The following is a 17,345-nucleotide window of genomic DNA, read 5'->3' as shown; positions in this document are numbered from 1 at the left end:
GTTCAAATGTAACTTTATTACACATCTGGTCGTTGACATCACCTCTGTCTGGCCTTTGGTCAGAGTTCATGTTTAATGACGTCAGTTTTGTCTCATCTTCCTCGTTGTCGGCCACGTTATCACTGCTCTGGCTTCGAGTCAAAGTGACGGTCTGACCTGTCCCTGGTGCTGCAGGTGGCCGACCGGTACCGGCTGACGGGGGACGTCCTGGACGGACAGATGGATCTGGACATCCTGAACGTGAGGCGGACAGACAGCGGGCCATACTGCTGCAGGGTGGACATCGACGGCATCTTCAACGACAAGAAGGTGATCATGAACCTGCGAGTGGTCAAAGGTGAGACGAACTACCTGCACGGTTAAAGGGCGGGTTCACAATCTCTCAGCTCTGTCTGAAACTGGACATGAACAGATTCCCTCCATCGCCTCGTCCTGAGTCTCTGTCCTCCACAGGTTCAGACTCTAAACACAGAGTCTCTCCACAGCCGCTCAACAAGAGCTCAGGGTAAACGCAGCGAGCTCTGCACTGACGAGGACACACGACCAAGCTGTCTTTGTGTCTGTTAATAAGAACTCTGCAAAGGATCAGTGACTGGTGTCCAACACAGAATCTACATGCACTTTACAGAGGAAAGAGCAGAGGACTCAGGATGTGTGTATCAAAACTGTCAAACTGCCAAGGAGCAGATGTGAGGACAGATTCATGTCCCACGTCATAAAAGTACAAAATGTGATTTTTCTATTACACCATCCACCTGGATTTATCCTCCATGTCTGACAGTGACACTGTCTCTTTAAGAACAGACCCGGGCCAGGGCCAGAACCTCTGTATGAGACGACCGGGGACGTTTCTTTGTTGGAAAGTCAAAGTGTAGTTTGTGCGTGGACACCACACTGCACTTCCTCTGTGTCATCCTCCTGGTTTACACGTCTCAGGTTCATGATGTCATCCAGTTTCTTTCTGAGCTCCATGAATCAGAGGTTCATCTCTACAAACATGGAGGAGAGGAAGCGTCCGAATGTTCGGGCGCTTCACAGTTTCAGACACAGTTCAAGGATCTGGCTCCAGCTCTCTTAACGTTCATGAAGTAAACTCATGAAGTCACGTGATCTTCAGAAACATCTTTATCTCTCACGTCTTCACCAGGAGCTCTTGGGGGCCCTCTGGGGGCCACAGGGCCGCAGCAGGCCCTTCATTGTGTGTGATGTCTTCAGCTCTCAGTCTTTATTTATTCTGTGATCCTCGTCTCTTGATCTTTCCTTTAGCTAATGAAAGTTGTTGTTGTGTTCAGTAAAGTAAGATCTGGTTTTATGTTGTTCTGGTTCTTCCTCCTCAGCTCCAGTCACCAGTTCTCCTCCTCCTCCTCCAACAACCACAACCACGGATCGAGTGACGGAGCCGTCGCCCTCCACAGGTGAGAGGTGACAGGTTCTGTTTGAGAGGCTGAGCAGTGGTTCACACTTCGACTGGTAAAACCAGGAAACCTCATGATTCTGTAAAAATAAAAGTTACCTGTCATCAAGGTTGCTAGGTGACAGGAGCTGCGCTTTGTGATGTAACGGTAAGGGCGGGAACAGCTGTTGACACAAATACATCTACAAGGCGGTCTACGGCGGACCAGACCCTCGTAGACCAGACTGCCTTTTTTCAATTCGGCTTTTGTGGTTTACAGCACGGTCTAGAACGCGGCCTAGAACGCGGCCTAGAACGCGGTCTAGAACGCGGCCTAGAACGCGGCCTAGAACGCGGCCTAGAACGCGGCCTAGAACGCGGTCTAGAACGCGGCCTAGAACGCGGTCTAGAACGCGGCCTAGAACGCGGTCTAGAACGCGGTCTAGAACGCGGTCTATGGCACAGTCCACACAGGACCAGACCCTCATAGACCAGGTCCTCCTGTCTTGTTGTCTGTGCAGTGAACTGGAAAACGCTGCTGTCGTCTCAGCTGGACCTCCTGAGGAGGAACTCCACCCTGCTGCGCTCCGACACCATCACCGTGAGTAACCATGACAACACCAGTTACTCGACAAGAACTTGAAACAGGCTGTTCTCCAAGGCTACATGTTTTCCATGTTAATGCATCAGAAATAATAACACAGTACCACTTTACATTAAGACTCATAAATGGTTTATAATCCGGTTATTAATTCAGTTTATTCATAAATCATTAATAAACTAGTTATAACAGAGTTTTCAGACATTGATGCAGGCTCACTATTTGGCAAGATGAAGTTAATGATTACTACTCATTAATCCGACTAATGAGTTACGACCATTTATAACTGGAGCTTTATTGTAAAGTGTGGAACACATCATTAATAACTAGTGAAGTGAAGCTTCATCACAGTTGTACTGACAAGTGGTTCATTACTGGAAGCTTTAGCTCAACAGGGACCTCTGCTGGTCAGTGTAGGGTTAACCTAACCCTAACTAACCTATCCCTAACTAACCAACACATGGATGTCAAAAATGAACTGCTGCTCATTAATCTGACTAAGGAGTTACTAGTTTTTATAACAGGTAACAGGAACTTTATAGTAAAGTGTAAAACACATCATCATTTATTAATGAGGCTCCTGTTAAAAGATATAAAACTGTCAGTGACTCACCTTCATCCTTTATGTTGCTGATGTTAGTGAGTGGCGACTCGGAGCTGCTGCAGGTTTTTAAACTTGTGTCGCTTCTTCACGGGTTCATGTTGTCATGACAATCAGGTCCCAGTAAGACCCAGACTGGTTCCTGTAGACCACCACCTCCCGCAGCCCAGTTCTCAGGTAGAAGAAATCAAACTCACACCTCTCTCTCTCTCTCTGTGTCAGGTGGAGGACTCACTACCCTCTCTCTCCCTTCAGATCAACGTTCCCGTCCTCTTGCTCTCCCTCAGTGTGTTGTTGATCTTGGCGGCAGTTTTCCTCTTTCTGGCCTTCAAACGTACGTCCTGTGCGCACACACACACACACACACACACACACACACACACACACACAGTCTGTGACTCACTGACCTTCACACCTGACTCTGTCCTCCAGGTGGAGCGTACAGACGAGCCTTGAAGAGCGGCTGGTGAGTCCAACACACACTGGTTGAAGACATGAGTTCTCGCTCAGCGCTGCATCATCTCAAACCTAAAATGATCCTTTACCGTTCCTCCTCCAGTCTCTCCTCTGAAGAACCTCCTCACATCATCTATGAGATCCGGATGAGGAGGCCGGTCCAGGAGAACATCTACACCCTGGACTAGAGAGCCACGTCCACACCTGGACCACAACTCTCTCACTCTCTCTCTCTCTCACACGCACACACACGCACACACACACACACACACACACACACACACACACACACACACACACTGAAAGATGCATTAATAAGCTCTCAGATGGGAACAATGATTTGGTGTATGTATTTTTATTTGTGTCTTTAGCTGATTGAGCTATTATATTATTTATGCTGTGTTTCCTGTCTTTTTCCCTCCTTTTCATTTTGTATGATGTAATTTTCATTTACACATTGAGCTGAGGTTTAACATGAGCCCTCCAGGGGTTTCTTACCTCACCTGCTCATTCTCCCCTTAAAAAAAAAAACAAAATACCATGTATTTGTGATGTTTTATACAGAAGAGGATTAGGGTCACACGTATGAGGCCACTTCAAATTCTCATATTTTTACAATTCTGATGGAAAAAGTCTGAATTCTGACATTTTTACTTTAAATTCTAAAAAATTAAAAATGTTTTTCACATGTGGCCTTAATCCTCTTCAGTAGTTTTATGTGTGCCAATAAAAAAAAAAGATAAATAAATAAACACACACACACACACACACACACACACACACATAAAGCTCAGTGTGTTTGGTGCAGGTGGTGTGTTCCTGAATGCAGCTCTGTGTTGAGCTGCTGCTGCTGCTGTAGTTTGTTGTGTGGCTGTTTCCTGTGCTGATAACGTGTGTGAAGCTTCTGAGAACAAGCTGAATAAAAATCTGTCACCATGCAGATGTCCGAGTGTGTGAAACAGCATTTCGTCCAAAGTCAACGACAGAAAAAAAAATTCACTGTCAGATTTTCGTGGGTGTTTCAAAGTTTTACATTGTTTTGATGAAGGTAAATATGAGCGAGGTAAAATCAATGATGCCTCCCCGTCGGGGAATCGAACCCCCCCGCGCGGCAGGCGGGAATTGTTTAGCTAAACGCCCTAAACCAAAGTGACAGAACAAGAAAGAAAAACTGCAAAATGTCAGTGAGAAATACTGAGAAAGATAGATAATAGGTAATAATAACATAACACATACAATAGGTATTTACAAAAATGTACAAAATATCAGCATATGTGGCATTAACTGGCTATAACTCAGTCCAGTGACAGACTCCTGTTTTTACCTGAGTCAGTGTTGTTCATGTTCCTGGCTCAGAGTCTGGACGGGAGCTGGAGCTCCGGGGAAAGGCGGGAACTTCGGCCCTGAGGAGTCGTGGCGTTTATTTACTTATGTAACGTGAGGGTTCGAGAAATGGTGGTGAGAATGACTCTGTATGTAAAGAAACAGCAGGATGGAGACGGATAACTTTCTCAAGCAGTACTTTATTGATCACACCTCTGACCCCCGTCACAACAACCAACCACCTTCCGGTAACAAACATTCATGTGACTTAACTAACCAATCAGAAGCTACAGCGACTTAGACTGAGGTAACTGTTAAAGAATCACATAAGCAGATTCAACAATTTATCATTACTGTTCACCAGATGTAATATAATGATTTAAATGTGCACACACAGATATGTAAATAATTAATTGTGTAAACATTTCAAACACATCTTTAGTGAATTAACCGAAATATATGAATTAACTTGAATTCACCAACTCCTAAATCTTACACTTACAAACAGCCCACTGTTCACAGCTACACTGCTAACTAGCTGCTAGCTGTTTAGTTTCCACACACATCTGCGCATGCCCGTCGAGTCAGCACCTGACACAATTTGTTTTTTTTGTTTGTTTGTTTGTTTGTTTTTTTATTTACCTGACACGATTTGTAAAAACAATGGACCTTAGATGGTGACGCATTTATTTGCACCTTTTCCAGAGATGTTTGGAAGGAACTGCTGCTTTTATTGCATCCAGAGTTTGTAATAATTTTTCCCTTAAATTGGAATATGTACAGTATTGTTCGGTTTCTATGATCCAGGTACTGAAGGTGACAATTAGTTGTATTTTTCAATTCAATTCAAACTTTATTTATAGAGCGCATTTCATGCACACTGCAGACACAATGCGCTTTACAGCATACAACAAAACAATAACAAACAATACAAAGCACAAAGTAGACAAGCACACACACACACACACACACACACACACACACACACACACACACACACACACACACACACTCAATCAAACGCTGTTGAGAAGAGAAAAGTTTTTAACCTGTTTTTAAAAAGATTGACTGACGGGGCAGTTTTGGTGCGGGGAATGATCAAAAATGCATTTCATGACATTTGTGATAACTGGGATTGATGAGACAGTGCTACTGGAATGTTTATGGTGTGGATAAACTGACCGTCAACCAGAGAAAGCTTTGCAGGAGTGCAGGGTGAGTTCAATGTTCAGGGCTAACAGGCGAGATCCAACAAAATTTGGGTGGAGGCGGTCGTGTTTGAAGAGGTCCGCTCTCTTGTGGAAAGAGGTGAAATTGTCAACGTATGGGATATTTTTGCTCTGGCAGTATCCTTTAAGCCAGATGTGGAGGTGTCTGAGTCGGCTGAATTTTACATCATCGAAACACATTATACATTATACATTAAAGTAAGTTTTCAAATAATAAACCATTCTTTCCTGCTTTGATTATAGAATCAGAAAAATATATATCCACCATTTAGTACAAAGAGAAAATAAATTAAGATGTATAATGCTAGCTTGAATTATTATGTTTTCATTTAACATTATACCTTACATATACCCCCTGGCAATTTATTTCTATACCTTTTTTATTTTTATTTTATTTTTTTTTTTATAAATTTTTCCTTTGGTTGTTAAAGTGTGTATTTGTTTATACATCTGCTTATTCTGATTAACTATTTACCTATTTACTATGTTTATGCTTGTTCGTATGTATAATGTTCCTATATATTTTCAATTTAAAAAAACCTAAGATGTAATGAGAGAAATCGCGTCCACCTCACTATCTTATTTATTCAAGCACTGCTTGCCTTGCTTGCAGTGATGGCACCACATTGAATAAGACATTTTAAAAAATATTTAATATATAAAATATTTACATGATGACGTATACAGACAGTTAATAATTCTTAATCGATATGTAGTTCACTAAAGTTCCATTACCAACATTTACAGGATGAAAGCATGCACATCATCAGGTCCCAGGGGAACAGAATAATTCTCCATTACAAATAGGAATCTTTCTCATGTTTACCTTCCCTCCCACATGACCAAAACGCAGCATCACTATAGTTACGAGTGTTTGAAGAGCCGGATGTTGTGACGTGTACTCATCTGTAAAGACGCAGGCGGCTAATGACAGGACAGGGGCACTACAGGACCAATCAGATCAAATTCAAATTCAGCCATGATTGCTGACAAAGGTAAATAACTAGAAAAATAATGTGTTTCCGCCCGGTTTCGAACCGGGGACCTTTCGCGTGTGAGGCGAACGTGATAACCACTACACTACGGAAACTGTTGTACAAGAAGTTCCATACCTATATCTTATATTTTTCAGGAGATCTGTATTAGTATTTGCACTCTAGATTCTGGGCTGGCTATATATTATTAATAATACCATGTATAGCAACAAATTTTGGGCATCAGCTACGTTCAGAAAATCACGGCATTACCCTAACCCTAACCCAGCGTTTTAAATCTGTTTGAGAGATACTCGGCACAGGTTTCCGTAGTGTAGTGGTTATCACGTTCGCCTAACACGCGAAAGGTCCCCGGTTCGAAACCGGGCGGAAACATCTTTTCTGTGCCACTGAAACTTCTCTGGAAATATCCTGTAAAATCCGATTCTGACAGTAACTCCATTTATTGATTTTCTAGTTTTATTTGTCGTGTCAAAAAGGCCTCTTTGATTAGAAACATGAGAATCTGAAAGTCGGTGGATTTGGTCTTTTATTTTTATGAGAAAATACTCTCACTAGGAAAACATGGAGGGATTATGAGACATGTCTGAAATAAAAGCACCAACTGGATTCTAATATTTTATTCTTTTAGCTCTTTGAGGAAACACGTTCAGTATAAAGCAAAGCACCTGAACGTAAACATACAAACGTAAATATGTAAAAAACGATGTAAATGTCACAGGAACTCAGCTTCTAGATATTTGGTCGTAGACTTGTACTTACTTGTCATATGAATAACGCGTCTTTCAGCTTGATTCAGTGAACTAACTCACATTACTGTTGTTTACCAACATAAGCACTGTGAAAACACTGTTTCCGCCCGGTTTCGAACCGGGGACCTTTCGCGTGTGAGGCGAACGTGATAACCACTACACTACGGAAACCCATGTCTTCTTACCGCCGTGAGCTAGAAGCTAACATGGCGGGGGCCGACTGACGACGGTTATGATGTGTAACAGTTGACTCAACGTTTTCCGGTCGACAGCAGCGACACGCGGTCAACAATATAAGACCTGAGGGTGGAGCTGTCACCGGCTGTAGCTGCCAGGTGTCCGGGGGAAGCCTGTGGATTCTAACGGTGACTCAGCTTCTGTCAGAAAGGTCATCAGTCACCTGCCCATGGTCCACTTCTCCACTTCCTGCCTGTGTGACCAGTCTGATCCAGACACTCTGTTTTCACCAGGTTACAGCCAAACACTCAGAGTGTGCGTCAGTCCTTCATCCCGACCCAGTCCAGACCCTGGAAACAAGGAGGCGCCATCTGCTGCCCTCCTATTAAGACAGTGGGGATATAACAGCTCGTAGGGTTCTCCTCTCAGTAAACCAGACCAGTATCAGCTCCACAGTCGGACTGGGACAGAAATTCAGTCTTGGACTGATCCACTGGGAACGGCCACATGAACGACACTGACGGAGCCTGTAGAAAGAAGATTTTATGGATGTTTTGACGGTCCACTGACTGACCAGTATCTGAGCCAGTAGTCCTCAGTCCAGTCCACTGTGATCTGGTCTCACCTCCCACTGAAGTACAGTACCTCAGGACTGTTGTTTATTATCAGATCTGAACATGAACACACTGTTTCACCACTGGAGGGAAGTCGTGTTCTCACCTGGACGAGGCTCCATGAACCACATGTTCCTGAATCATTCACCTGAGAGACTGGAGCTTCTTTTACTGCAGACACACACACACACACAGACACACACACACACACACACACACACACACACACACACACACACACACACACACACACACACAGACACACACACACACACACACACACACACAGACACACAGACAGACACACACACACACAGACACACAGACACACACACACACACACACACACAGACACACACACACACACACACTAGAGTCTAACCTGCTGTCCCTGTCAGTCCACTTATTACATCACAACACACACAGGATCTGGGAGCTCCGCCAGCCAAAGGGGCCGGCCAGCAGGAAACTCCTTATATAGGCATCAGGACGTCCGCTGGAGAGACAGGAAACACCATATTTGGGCTGAGGCTGTATTGTTTTTCTTGCAGAGCTGTCTGACACACACACACACACACACACACACACACACTGTAACATGTACAGAGGATTTAGTGCTGACATAAATGCCAGAGTACAGACACTGTGTGTGTGTGTGTGTGTGTGTGTGTGTGTTCTATAATCTGCAGATTGTAACTTTGAACTCTGATGTTTCATTTTTACTTTAAAACTCGAATCATTATCTCTAACTTAAAATGAATTTTCTCTCTTTTCATTGGTCAGCTGTTTTTTCTGCTTTGACGACGTCAAACATTTGAAGTTATAAAACCTTTGGATCAGAAACATGAGAATCTGTAGACACTCATTAAAACATGGATTTCCAGACGTCTGTACGGAGAGGATCAGGGCCACGTCAAAACTTTATATCTTTTTTTTTCAGAACTCTGACTTTAATCTCCGATTAAAATAAAAGTTTTCTCCTCGTCTTCTTCTGAACGTCTGAAATAAAAAGCACCGACTGATTCTGACATTTTATTCTTGCAGCTTCAAAACACGTTCAGTATAAAATCAAACTGACCTGGATGTAAACATACAAACGTCCCAGAACCTACTCAGTAGGTAGATACTATGTACATCTTCATGTATGTTACATGTAAACATATGTACAGATAAACAGTCACTCAGTCACGTCTCTTCAATCAGCAGTTTCTCCGACAGACGACATGTTTGACTCGACGGCGACGTGAAGACGTCTGCAGAGAGAGAATTGTCTGATGGACGGAGACGACACGTTGACCTCTGACCTTTGACCTCGTCACACTCCAACAGTCTGCTGTGTTTTGTGAAAATGTTCATGTTGAGGCGGAGAGTCAGTCTGAGGTCAAAGGTCACCATGGCACAGGTGGACCTCCTGTCTGTCAGCAGATGTTGGAGCTGTGGGGGGAGGGGAGCTCCGACTGAGGACTCCCCATCGGAGAGGAGCAGGAGGAGGAGTAGAGGTGGGGGGACGGTGAGGAGGTGTAGATGTGTGACAGCGAGGAGGGGGAGGAGGTGAAGCAGGGGGAGGCGGCCTGCACGCTGAGGGAGGGGAAAGAGGAGGAGGAGGGGAGGAGTGAGGCAGCAGGGGAGGAGGAGCTATGAGCGGGAGAGGAGTAGGAGGAGCAGGGGGAGGAGATGGGAGGGGAGGAGTAGGTGGGGGTCTTGGCAGAGGAGGAGGCGGAGCTCCTGTCAGTCCTGCGGTCACGCTGCCTCTGGTGGATCTTGGCGTGCCTCTTGCGCTCATCGCTGCGAGCGAACTTGCGTCCGCACTCGGCGCAGGCGAACGGCTTCTCTCCGGTGTGCGTGCGGATGTGCGTGGTCAGGTGGTCGCTGCGGCTGAAGCTGCGCATGCAGATGCGACACTGGAACGGCTTCTGGCCCGTGTGCACGCGCACGTGGCGCGTCAGCTCGTCGGAGCGGGAGAAGCGGCGGTCGCAGCCGTCGGCGGGACAGACATACGGACGCTCGTTAGGTGGCGTCTTGCACTGTCGGCCCGTGGGGGACTTCCTGATCCGGCCTGACTTGGTGAGCGGGGGCTGGTAGGCGGAGCCCTGAGGCGGGGTCTGGATCTGCGAGGAGAAGGCTTTGATGGTGGAGAGTGGCGTGAGTGGAGGCTGCAGCAGCGTGTTCAGACTCTGCGGCAGCACGGGCTTCTGGTCCTGAAGCAGCTCGGCGTCCTGCTGCTGAGACAGGAGGTAGTCCGGGATCATGGGCACTGCCAGGGGGGGCGGCTGGAGGCCGAGCTTGGAGGTGGGGGTGGGGTAGGCGGGAGGGGGGCCCTGAGGCTGGAAGGCCTGGGGCGCCGGCTGGGAGTCCGCAAGGGGGAGGAGGAGGTTGGAAGCGGTGGCGGTGGAGTATGTGGGCGTGGCAGAGAAGACTGAGGTGACGTCAGAGCCACAACTGATCTGGGCGGAGCTGAAGCTCGGATGCGACAGTGACGATGATGATGATGTCACTGATGATGAAGAGCAGGAGAGGCTGCAGGCCGCAGGGGGAGGAGCCGCCATGCTGACCAACCCCGTGAACAGGCTGAGCAGAGGCTCAGCCCACAGGCCGCCGCCACCGCCGCCGCCGCCACAGGCCGATGGCTCAAAGGTGAAGCGGCCACTGTACGCCAGAGGGGTGAGGCGGGGGAGACTCTGCAGGTCCGGGATCTCCGACAAAGAGTCTGACAGAGAGAAGAAGAAGAACAGGTCAGGAAACAGAAAACAGCTGCTGGACCACACCTGACACACCTGACACAGCACGCTCGGAGCCGATTGGCTGCAGCGGCTCAGCTGACGGCAGGTTAAAGGTCACATCAGAGTTAATCTGACACAAATCTCTGAGGCCAGTTACACAAACACCTGAAGTTAAGGTGTTCACTTTAGTCCAGCACTGCAGCCCTCAGACTGGGACGTGATGAATGAACTCGCTCAGCTGAGGACAAATCACACCTCAAGAGTAGAAAACTTCAGGTGTTTTGTGGGAGGAGCTCCTGGTTCCCTGTGATCTTACCTCATGATTTCACATTAATAGACTACTGATCTGTAAAGTTTGACTTCATCAGTCCACTAACGTCTCTCAGTCTGTGACGTCACTGCTCCGTCACTCTGCAAGTTTTGAGGCAGAAACTCTTTTTATCCGGATCATTAAATCTTTGATCCAGACGGAGCAGATCAATCAGCTGATCTTCTCGTTTCCTTATCGATAATTTAAGATGTTATTTTACTAATTAAAGTTTCTGTATATTTCACTTTCTGATGTTTAATGAACGGATTTGTCCCCACCACCGTCCCACCGGCTCTCCCGCTCCTCACCTCCGTACTCCCCGGACTCTCCGCTCAGCAGTCCGGCTCCCTCCGCCGCCGACGCGGCCATCAGTGAGCCTCCGGCCGCGGCGCTCTGCAGCAGCATCTGCAGCTCCTCCAGCTTCGGGTACCCGTCCAGCGGGGACAGCGGCGGCAGGAAGCCGGCCAGCGGGTCAGAGATCTGCAGGGTGGACAGGAGCAGCTCCGCTTTGGTCGCTGCCATCTCTCCGGAGGAAGGAGAGGCGGAGGCAGGTGTGGAGCGCAGCCGCTCTTGGAGCTCCTGAGCACCGCACTGTTCCCGCGGGGAGACCGAGCCGCTCTCCGCTACTGAGTCCCGCGGAGAGGCGCTCTTGCCGGGCTGACGTTGCTGCTGCTGCTGGGGGCTGTGATGCTCGGAGGAAGCCAATGCTGGAGGATAGACAGCTCCGGGGTCCCGGGTGGAGAAGTTTTAAATGGTTATTAGTGGCGGGAGAGAAGCTGCTGAATCATCAGGGACAGTGAAGAGCTCATGTTTATTTCCGGTTGGTGTTTTCACGTGTTGATGCTGATGAACTTGAACCGGAGCTCTGTCAGGTTCCTTCAATGAACATCCCGGCTTTATATAGACTCCTGCGTGACGTACATTCCCAAATATGGCATGGAGGAAGCCCATATTTGGTCAGAACGGGGAGCGCGCAGCCCGGGCTGCACGCGGAAGCGCCGCTGCTCCCTGCGCTCTTTGTGCTGCGGTTTCTGGAGCGTGAACGATCCGGTACAGTCCAGACCTCAGTCCGGACGGTGGGTGTGGACCGTGAGCCGGACCGCAGCCGGTAAACGGCAGACAGGGAGTACAGCCAGCTGCCATGGCCGGAAACCCCGCAGACACGTCACAGCTCCGATCCGTTTTTTCAGGCTCTACGTCACATGGAGATCTTCCAGCGGCGTCATCACTTCCTAAGGCCTTATTTGGGTGGTTTCCTGTCAGACTGCTGACCCGGGACCCGCCTCCTCCTGCAGATCGACTCAAAAACCAGAAACTAACGACATGCAGCTGCAGATCATTTAACAACACACAGTCACAAGTCAAAGTTGTTCACGAGCCTTGCGTTAACTATAACCCCAGAAGCTTTATATAAACCCAAGCATGTAGACTAGATTATTGATCATATAATTATTGATGTATTCATGTGTTCATTGCTTTAATGTTGCAGGTTGTAAAGGTGAGGTTACAGTCCTGTACTTCAGGTATTTTCTAGTGTCTGTTCGGTTCTTATCTGTTCTTTACATTTCTATGAAGCACTTTTACTTTGAAGCGGCTTTTAGTGGAATGCATCTTCTTTTATTTTGAAAGTGCCATGGAAGAGGATTTGGGCAACATGTGATTTTTTTTTTTTTAAATTCTGACTTTAATCTCAGTCAAAGTTGTTCACATTGAAGCAGCTGGAGCTTTTATTCAACATTTAAATTACTTTTTAACATAATTGGTGTGCGTGCGTGCGTGCGTGCGTGCGTGCGTGCGTGTGTGTGTGTGTGTGTGTGTGTGTTTGTTATAATTAACCCAGACTCTCGTAGCCATGAACTAGCTTAATTTACAGCTAACAGCTAAAACATTAGCACTGACAACTAGAATGACGAATATCTACATAGACTCACAACAAACATGATATTAGTTTAAAGAGTTTATCTGCAGAGCTGTTACAAAAATACATTAAGTTAAAAAAAGACTTTCTTACCTCAACATTAGTTTTTTCCTCTAAAGCAGTCAGGGTCTGCCACAGGGAGCGACCTCCTCACCTGAGGAAGAAGGACTGACCTGAGCAGATGTAGACTGAATCAGGTGACCCGGTCTCCCCTACATTATAATACTTCTGTATTTAAGTAAACACAGGGCTTGTAGTTGTAATGCAGTATTCACCCAGATCCAGACAACACAAACACACAAACAGAGATTTTTAGGCTTTGGTTTCATTTATCCATTTATCCATTATCTAAACGAAAGACAAATACTACTAAATATTTTCTTTAAGACAACAACGCGTTTCAGACAAAACAAGTAGTTGGAGGATGCGGGCATCGATCCCGCTACCTCTCGCATGCTAAGCGAGCGCTCTACCATTTGAGCTAATCCCCCAGCACGAGTGTAGGACCGGGTCATCATATTTAAATGTAGATACTCAGACTGACCAGTAGCCGGGAGATACAGGATATTGGCAACAATACTTCACGGAGCGATGCGTGAAAACACAAAGGCACCTGACTCCTCCTGACAACTGATGTGATTGGCTGAAGATAGATCCAGGACAGATGTGATTGGATGGTGATTGAAGGGTAGGGGTGGGGGTGGGGGAGCGGGTTGTTCACTGGAAAAACATGGAGGCAAAAAATAGAAACATCAGCGGTGAGTGGATTTTCCGAAACAGCTCAGTGTGACTTGCTAACATGCTAAAGCTGGAGGAGGAGTGTGGATGAGGATCCAGAGACAGGCAGCTGACATCATTTAAGACATGAACCACAGCTTTTACTGAGCAAATAAACACTTTTCAGTCATTCTTTAACTAGATAGTTAAAAACTAAACTGACTGATTAAAATGATTATTATTACGAGGTTTTGATCTGTCCCTCGCTATGATTCTATGCTTCTAATTCAACAGGACTTTTAATTTGTAAAATGTAGGTAAACTGTTAAACTTTTCACAGTTTTCTTTTTTTTTTTTTACAGTGTGCTAAATATCACCTTCTAATTTGTTTAAATGTTTGATTTGACCCCCGGATCATTCAAATGGGAAAGTTGTGGGTGAATTTATTGCAAAAAAAAAAAAAACATTTCCTTGCCAGAAATATCAGCCATCTTGGAAATGGTAGCCATCTTCAATTTCTAAGTGGCTAACATGTTTTATCAACAAAGAAAGAGGTTTGTCCTGAAATATGCTGCTGTGCTACTGACACGATGCTAACTACAGATGCTCTCACGCTCACGTTCTCTCTCTGCCATTGTGTCTGTTATAATATAATATACAACTAAGATACAAAAGACCCTGCGTGGCCTATAGGAGCTGCTATCAAGGTGAGCCAGGTACTACACTTTGAATAAACCCCTTCACACAGTGAGGGGTCCGAGATGAACAAACAAAGAACAACGACACGACCACGTAGTTTAATCCTGTAAAGTGACTGACGAGTGTGTGTGTGTGTGTGTGTGGATCTGTATGAGTTTCTTGGTGAGGACCAGTTTGCGTTTTATACGTTGCGACTGAGGACGTTTTGGTCCGTTTGTGGGTTAAGACCTGGTTTTAGGGTTCAGGTTAGATACGGTGTCAGTGAGTGTCCTCAGAAAAATAGAAGTGCGAACATGTGTGTGTCTATTCACCTGCTTTATAAAGACCATGACAGAGTCCTGCAGCAGAAATAGAACAAAGCTGAGATGTGTCGGCATGTGGCAGCAGGCTGCAGAATACCAGCCGGGCTGCATTTAGACTGTGAGCGCACACACACACACACACACACACACACACACACACACACACACACAGGAATGCTGCTGGAACTTTCCGACAGGCTTGGTGTGTGTATATAAACAGCAGGGAGAAAGGACATCAGACAGACAAACAGTCAGACTCAAGACCGAAGCTGCTGATCTGAAACCAGACCTCCAGAAACCACCGTCAGGATGTTGTGTCCCAGCGTCTTCCAGCCGTCCCCCGTCACCATGAGGCCTTTCCTGGACCTGCACTGGCCCGTCCGCAGCTTGTGGCCCGAGACCCGGCCACTTTTCTACCACATGGAGCAGGAGATGATCCGCCACATGCAGGAGATGAGGCAGAACATGGAGTTCATGGAGAGGCTGCACCAGAAGATCTTCGATGAGATCGACCAGCCCACGTCCTCCACGGGCGTCTTCAAGCCCATTACCTTCCAGGACCTGGGGAGGGACAGCAGCAACTTCGCCCTCAGCCTGGACACGACGGAGTTCTCCCCGGAAGAGCTGTCAGTCAAACAGGTGGGCAGGAAGCTGAGGGTGAGCGGCAAGACGGAGAAGAAGAAGGACGACGGGAAGGGTTCCTACTCCTACAGGTGTCAGGAGTTCAGGCAGGAGTTCGACCTGCCGGAAGGCGTCGACCCCGAGACCGTCACCTGCTCGCTCATGGGCGGCCGGCTGCAGATCCAAGCGCCGCGGGAGAGAGCGTTGAATGATGGGAAGGAGAGGGTGGTCCCCATCAGCCTCACCTCGGCCCCAGCCATCACCTCCTCCTCCTGCTCCAGCGGGGGGCAGGAGGGGAGCAGCACCTCCTCCTCAGAGAGCGCCCCTGCTGAGAAAAACTGAAGTGGAAACACACAGCGTGAACCATCTCATCTGTTCACCTATCTTTGTTCCAGTGTAGTTCTGTTGTGACGGACGGAGGAACATGAAGCTGATGTTTTTATAATAAATGATCAGAGTCTGATCAACTGTGGACAGAGTGAACCATCTCATCTATTCTCCCGTCTTTGTCTCTCTGACGGACGGAGAACACGACATTCTTTACATGCACTTTGATTTTTAAACAATTAAATGTTTATAATAAACAAATTATTTCATGTGATGTTTCAGGTTTGATTTATTTTGATCATGTGATGAAGACAGATGTTTCTGTCAGCTCATGTTTCCACCAGTCAGGGTGTTCAGCTTTCGAAGGAAAAGCCCGTCTCCGATCACCAGTTTCACCAGAATTATTTGCTGGATTTGAAAAACCCTCCTCCAATGAAGAGCTGCACCGACACACAAGCGCACCTTTACGACCTTCGAGCTAACGTTAGCTTAGTTAGTGTGAAATTGTGTCATGATTACATTTTGAATTCTTGAGCTGCGTCCCCGTTCAGGCGCCTCATCCTTCAAGGGACGGTGGCTGAAGGTGGCGTTGTGATGTCACTGAACGGCCACAGTGCTGATGTTTAGAGCAGCAGGTCGCTTCGTTTCAGAGACTCAAACAGTAAAGAACCTTGTGGCTGCATCAGGTCGGTGATTATCATGTTGTTCGGTCCGTAACGAGGTCAAATTCAAATTCAAATACTGTCCTTTTCCAGGACCATGATCCACCTGATGGATCCTTCATGGGTCCAACATATCCCAAGATTCATTGCGCTCCGGTGGTGAAGATAATATGTCCGCAAACACAGTGACAGAGTCTGAGGATCACACTGTTAAATGTCAGTATTGTGTTTCAGTTCAACAGCTATCGGTACAACTGTTAAAGCCAAGAGATTAAAACAAAAAGTTACCTGTTGTCAAGGTTGCTAGGCGACAGGAGCCGCGCTCTGCGACAAAACAATAAAGGGCGGGAACAGCTGCTGAGAAAGCTCAAGAACTCAAATGGTAATTATGACACAATTTCATACTAATGTCTGATAGGTTAAAATGATGAAGAAAAAGGGTCAAAGGTTGAAAACTTCACACATACAAAAACAACTGGTTGGTAACTGTGAGGTGGTCGTTCTAGTTTCCTCAGTTTTTTTGTTGTAACATGAAACTTTTTCTCATAAAAACTTCTCACTTTTAAACAGCTTCAGACATCGTGACTAAAAATATCTTCTGCTGCGTTTCCTGATCTAAACAGTCCTTTAATATTGGAAAGTGTGCGACAGACGTGATGATAATAAAGACAGGACGACAGTTTTCCCCTTTCTTTGTAAAATAATTCTCATTAAACTTAATTTATTCACAAACTGCTTTTCAAATTGCCATGTTGTTGTTTTTCTTTTAATCACATACAATAAAAAACATTTCTAAAAGACAAGAGATGTCCGAGTCTCTCCGCTAACTCTGTACACGACCGCTCCTCCGTCCTGAAGCTTCTTTTATTTTTTCAAACACGATGCGTTCATGGCGACGTCTCGCCGCTCAGACATCAGATTAGAAATA

At 46.4% G+C, this 17,345-nt stretch overlaps 3 protein-coding genes and 4 non-coding genes across 7 annotated transcripts in view; 3 read left to right on the top strand and 4 right to left on the bottom strand.

Moving 5' to 3' along the window:
• Positions 1-3,953, top strand: part of LOC111239507 (hepatitis A virus cellular receptor 1 homolog) — a 6,094-nt gene extending 2,141 nt beyond the window's left edge. The window contains exons 3-8 of the mRNA XM_022769398.1: positions 175-337; positions 1,338-1,415; positions 1,915-1,994; positions 2,818-2,929; positions 3,028-3,061; positions 3,155-3,953. Coding sequence (XP_022625119.1) covers positions 175-337; positions 1,338-1,415; positions 1,915-1,994; positions 2,818-2,929; positions 3,028-3,061; positions 3,155-3,239 — 552 coding nt within the window. The 3' untranslated portion in view covers positions 3,240-3,953. The remainder of the gene's footprint in view (positions 1-174; positions 338-1,337; positions 1,416-1,914; positions 1,995-2,817; positions 2,930-3,027; positions 3,062-3,154) is intronic.
• A 2,667-nt stretch (positions 3,954-6,620) lies between these two features.
• On the bottom strand, positions 6,621-6,693 carry trnav-cac. Its single transcript has one exon. It is a non-coding gene; the product is annotated as a tRNA-Val (tRNA).
• A 207-nt stretch (positions 6,694-6,900) lies between these two features.
• trnav-aac lies at positions 6,901-6,973 on the top strand. The gene has a single exon. It is a non-coding gene; the product is annotated as a tRNA-Val (tRNA).
• A 475-nt stretch (positions 6,974-7,448) lies between these two features.
• trnav-cac lies at positions 7,449-7,521 on the bottom strand. The gene has a single exon. It is a non-coding gene; the product is annotated as a tRNA-Val (tRNA).
• Positions 7,522-9,184: 1,663 nt separating this feature from the next.
• On the bottom strand, positions 9,185-12,026 carry LOC111239520 (early growth response protein 1-like). The gene is made up of 2 exons (XM_022769412.1): positions 11,480-12,026; positions 9,185-10,848 (listed from the first exon to the last, which is right to left on the bottom strand). The coding sequence occupies exons 1-2, from the start codon at positions 11,691-11,693 to the stop codon at positions 9,560-9,562; spliced, it is 1,503 nt and encodes a 500-aa protein (XP_022625133.1). The 5' UTR covers positions 11,694-12,026; the 3' UTR covers positions 9,185-9,559.
• Positions 12,027-13,507: 1,481 nt separating this feature from the next.
• trnaa-agc lies at positions 13,508-13,580 on the bottom strand. Its single transcript has one exon. It is a non-coding gene; the product is annotated as a tRNA-Ala (tRNA).
• A 1,453-nt stretch (positions 13,581-15,033) lies between these two features.
• LOC111239517 (heat shock protein beta-11-like) lies at positions 15,034-16,025 on the top strand. The gene has a single exon (XM_022769408.1). The coding sequence runs from the start codon at positions 15,117-15,119 to the stop codon at positions 15,768-15,770; it is 654 nt and encodes a 217-aa protein (XP_022625129.1). The 5' UTR covers positions 15,034-15,116; the 3' UTR covers positions 15,771-16,025.
• The last annotated feature ends 1,320 nt before the right edge of the window (positions 16,026-17,345 follow it).

This window comes from Seriola dumerili, unplaced genomic scaffold (genome assembly GCF_002260705.1).
Source record: "Seriola dumerili isolate Sdu_G_001 unplaced genomic scaffold, Sdu_1.0 BDQW01002927.1, whole genome shotgun sequence".
NCBI lineage: Eukaryota > Metazoa > Chordata > Actinopteri > Carangiformes > Carangidae > Seriola > Seriola dumerili.
Note: the sequence above shows the minus strand (reverse complement) of the source record. Positions and strands in the feature narration are given on the sequence as shown.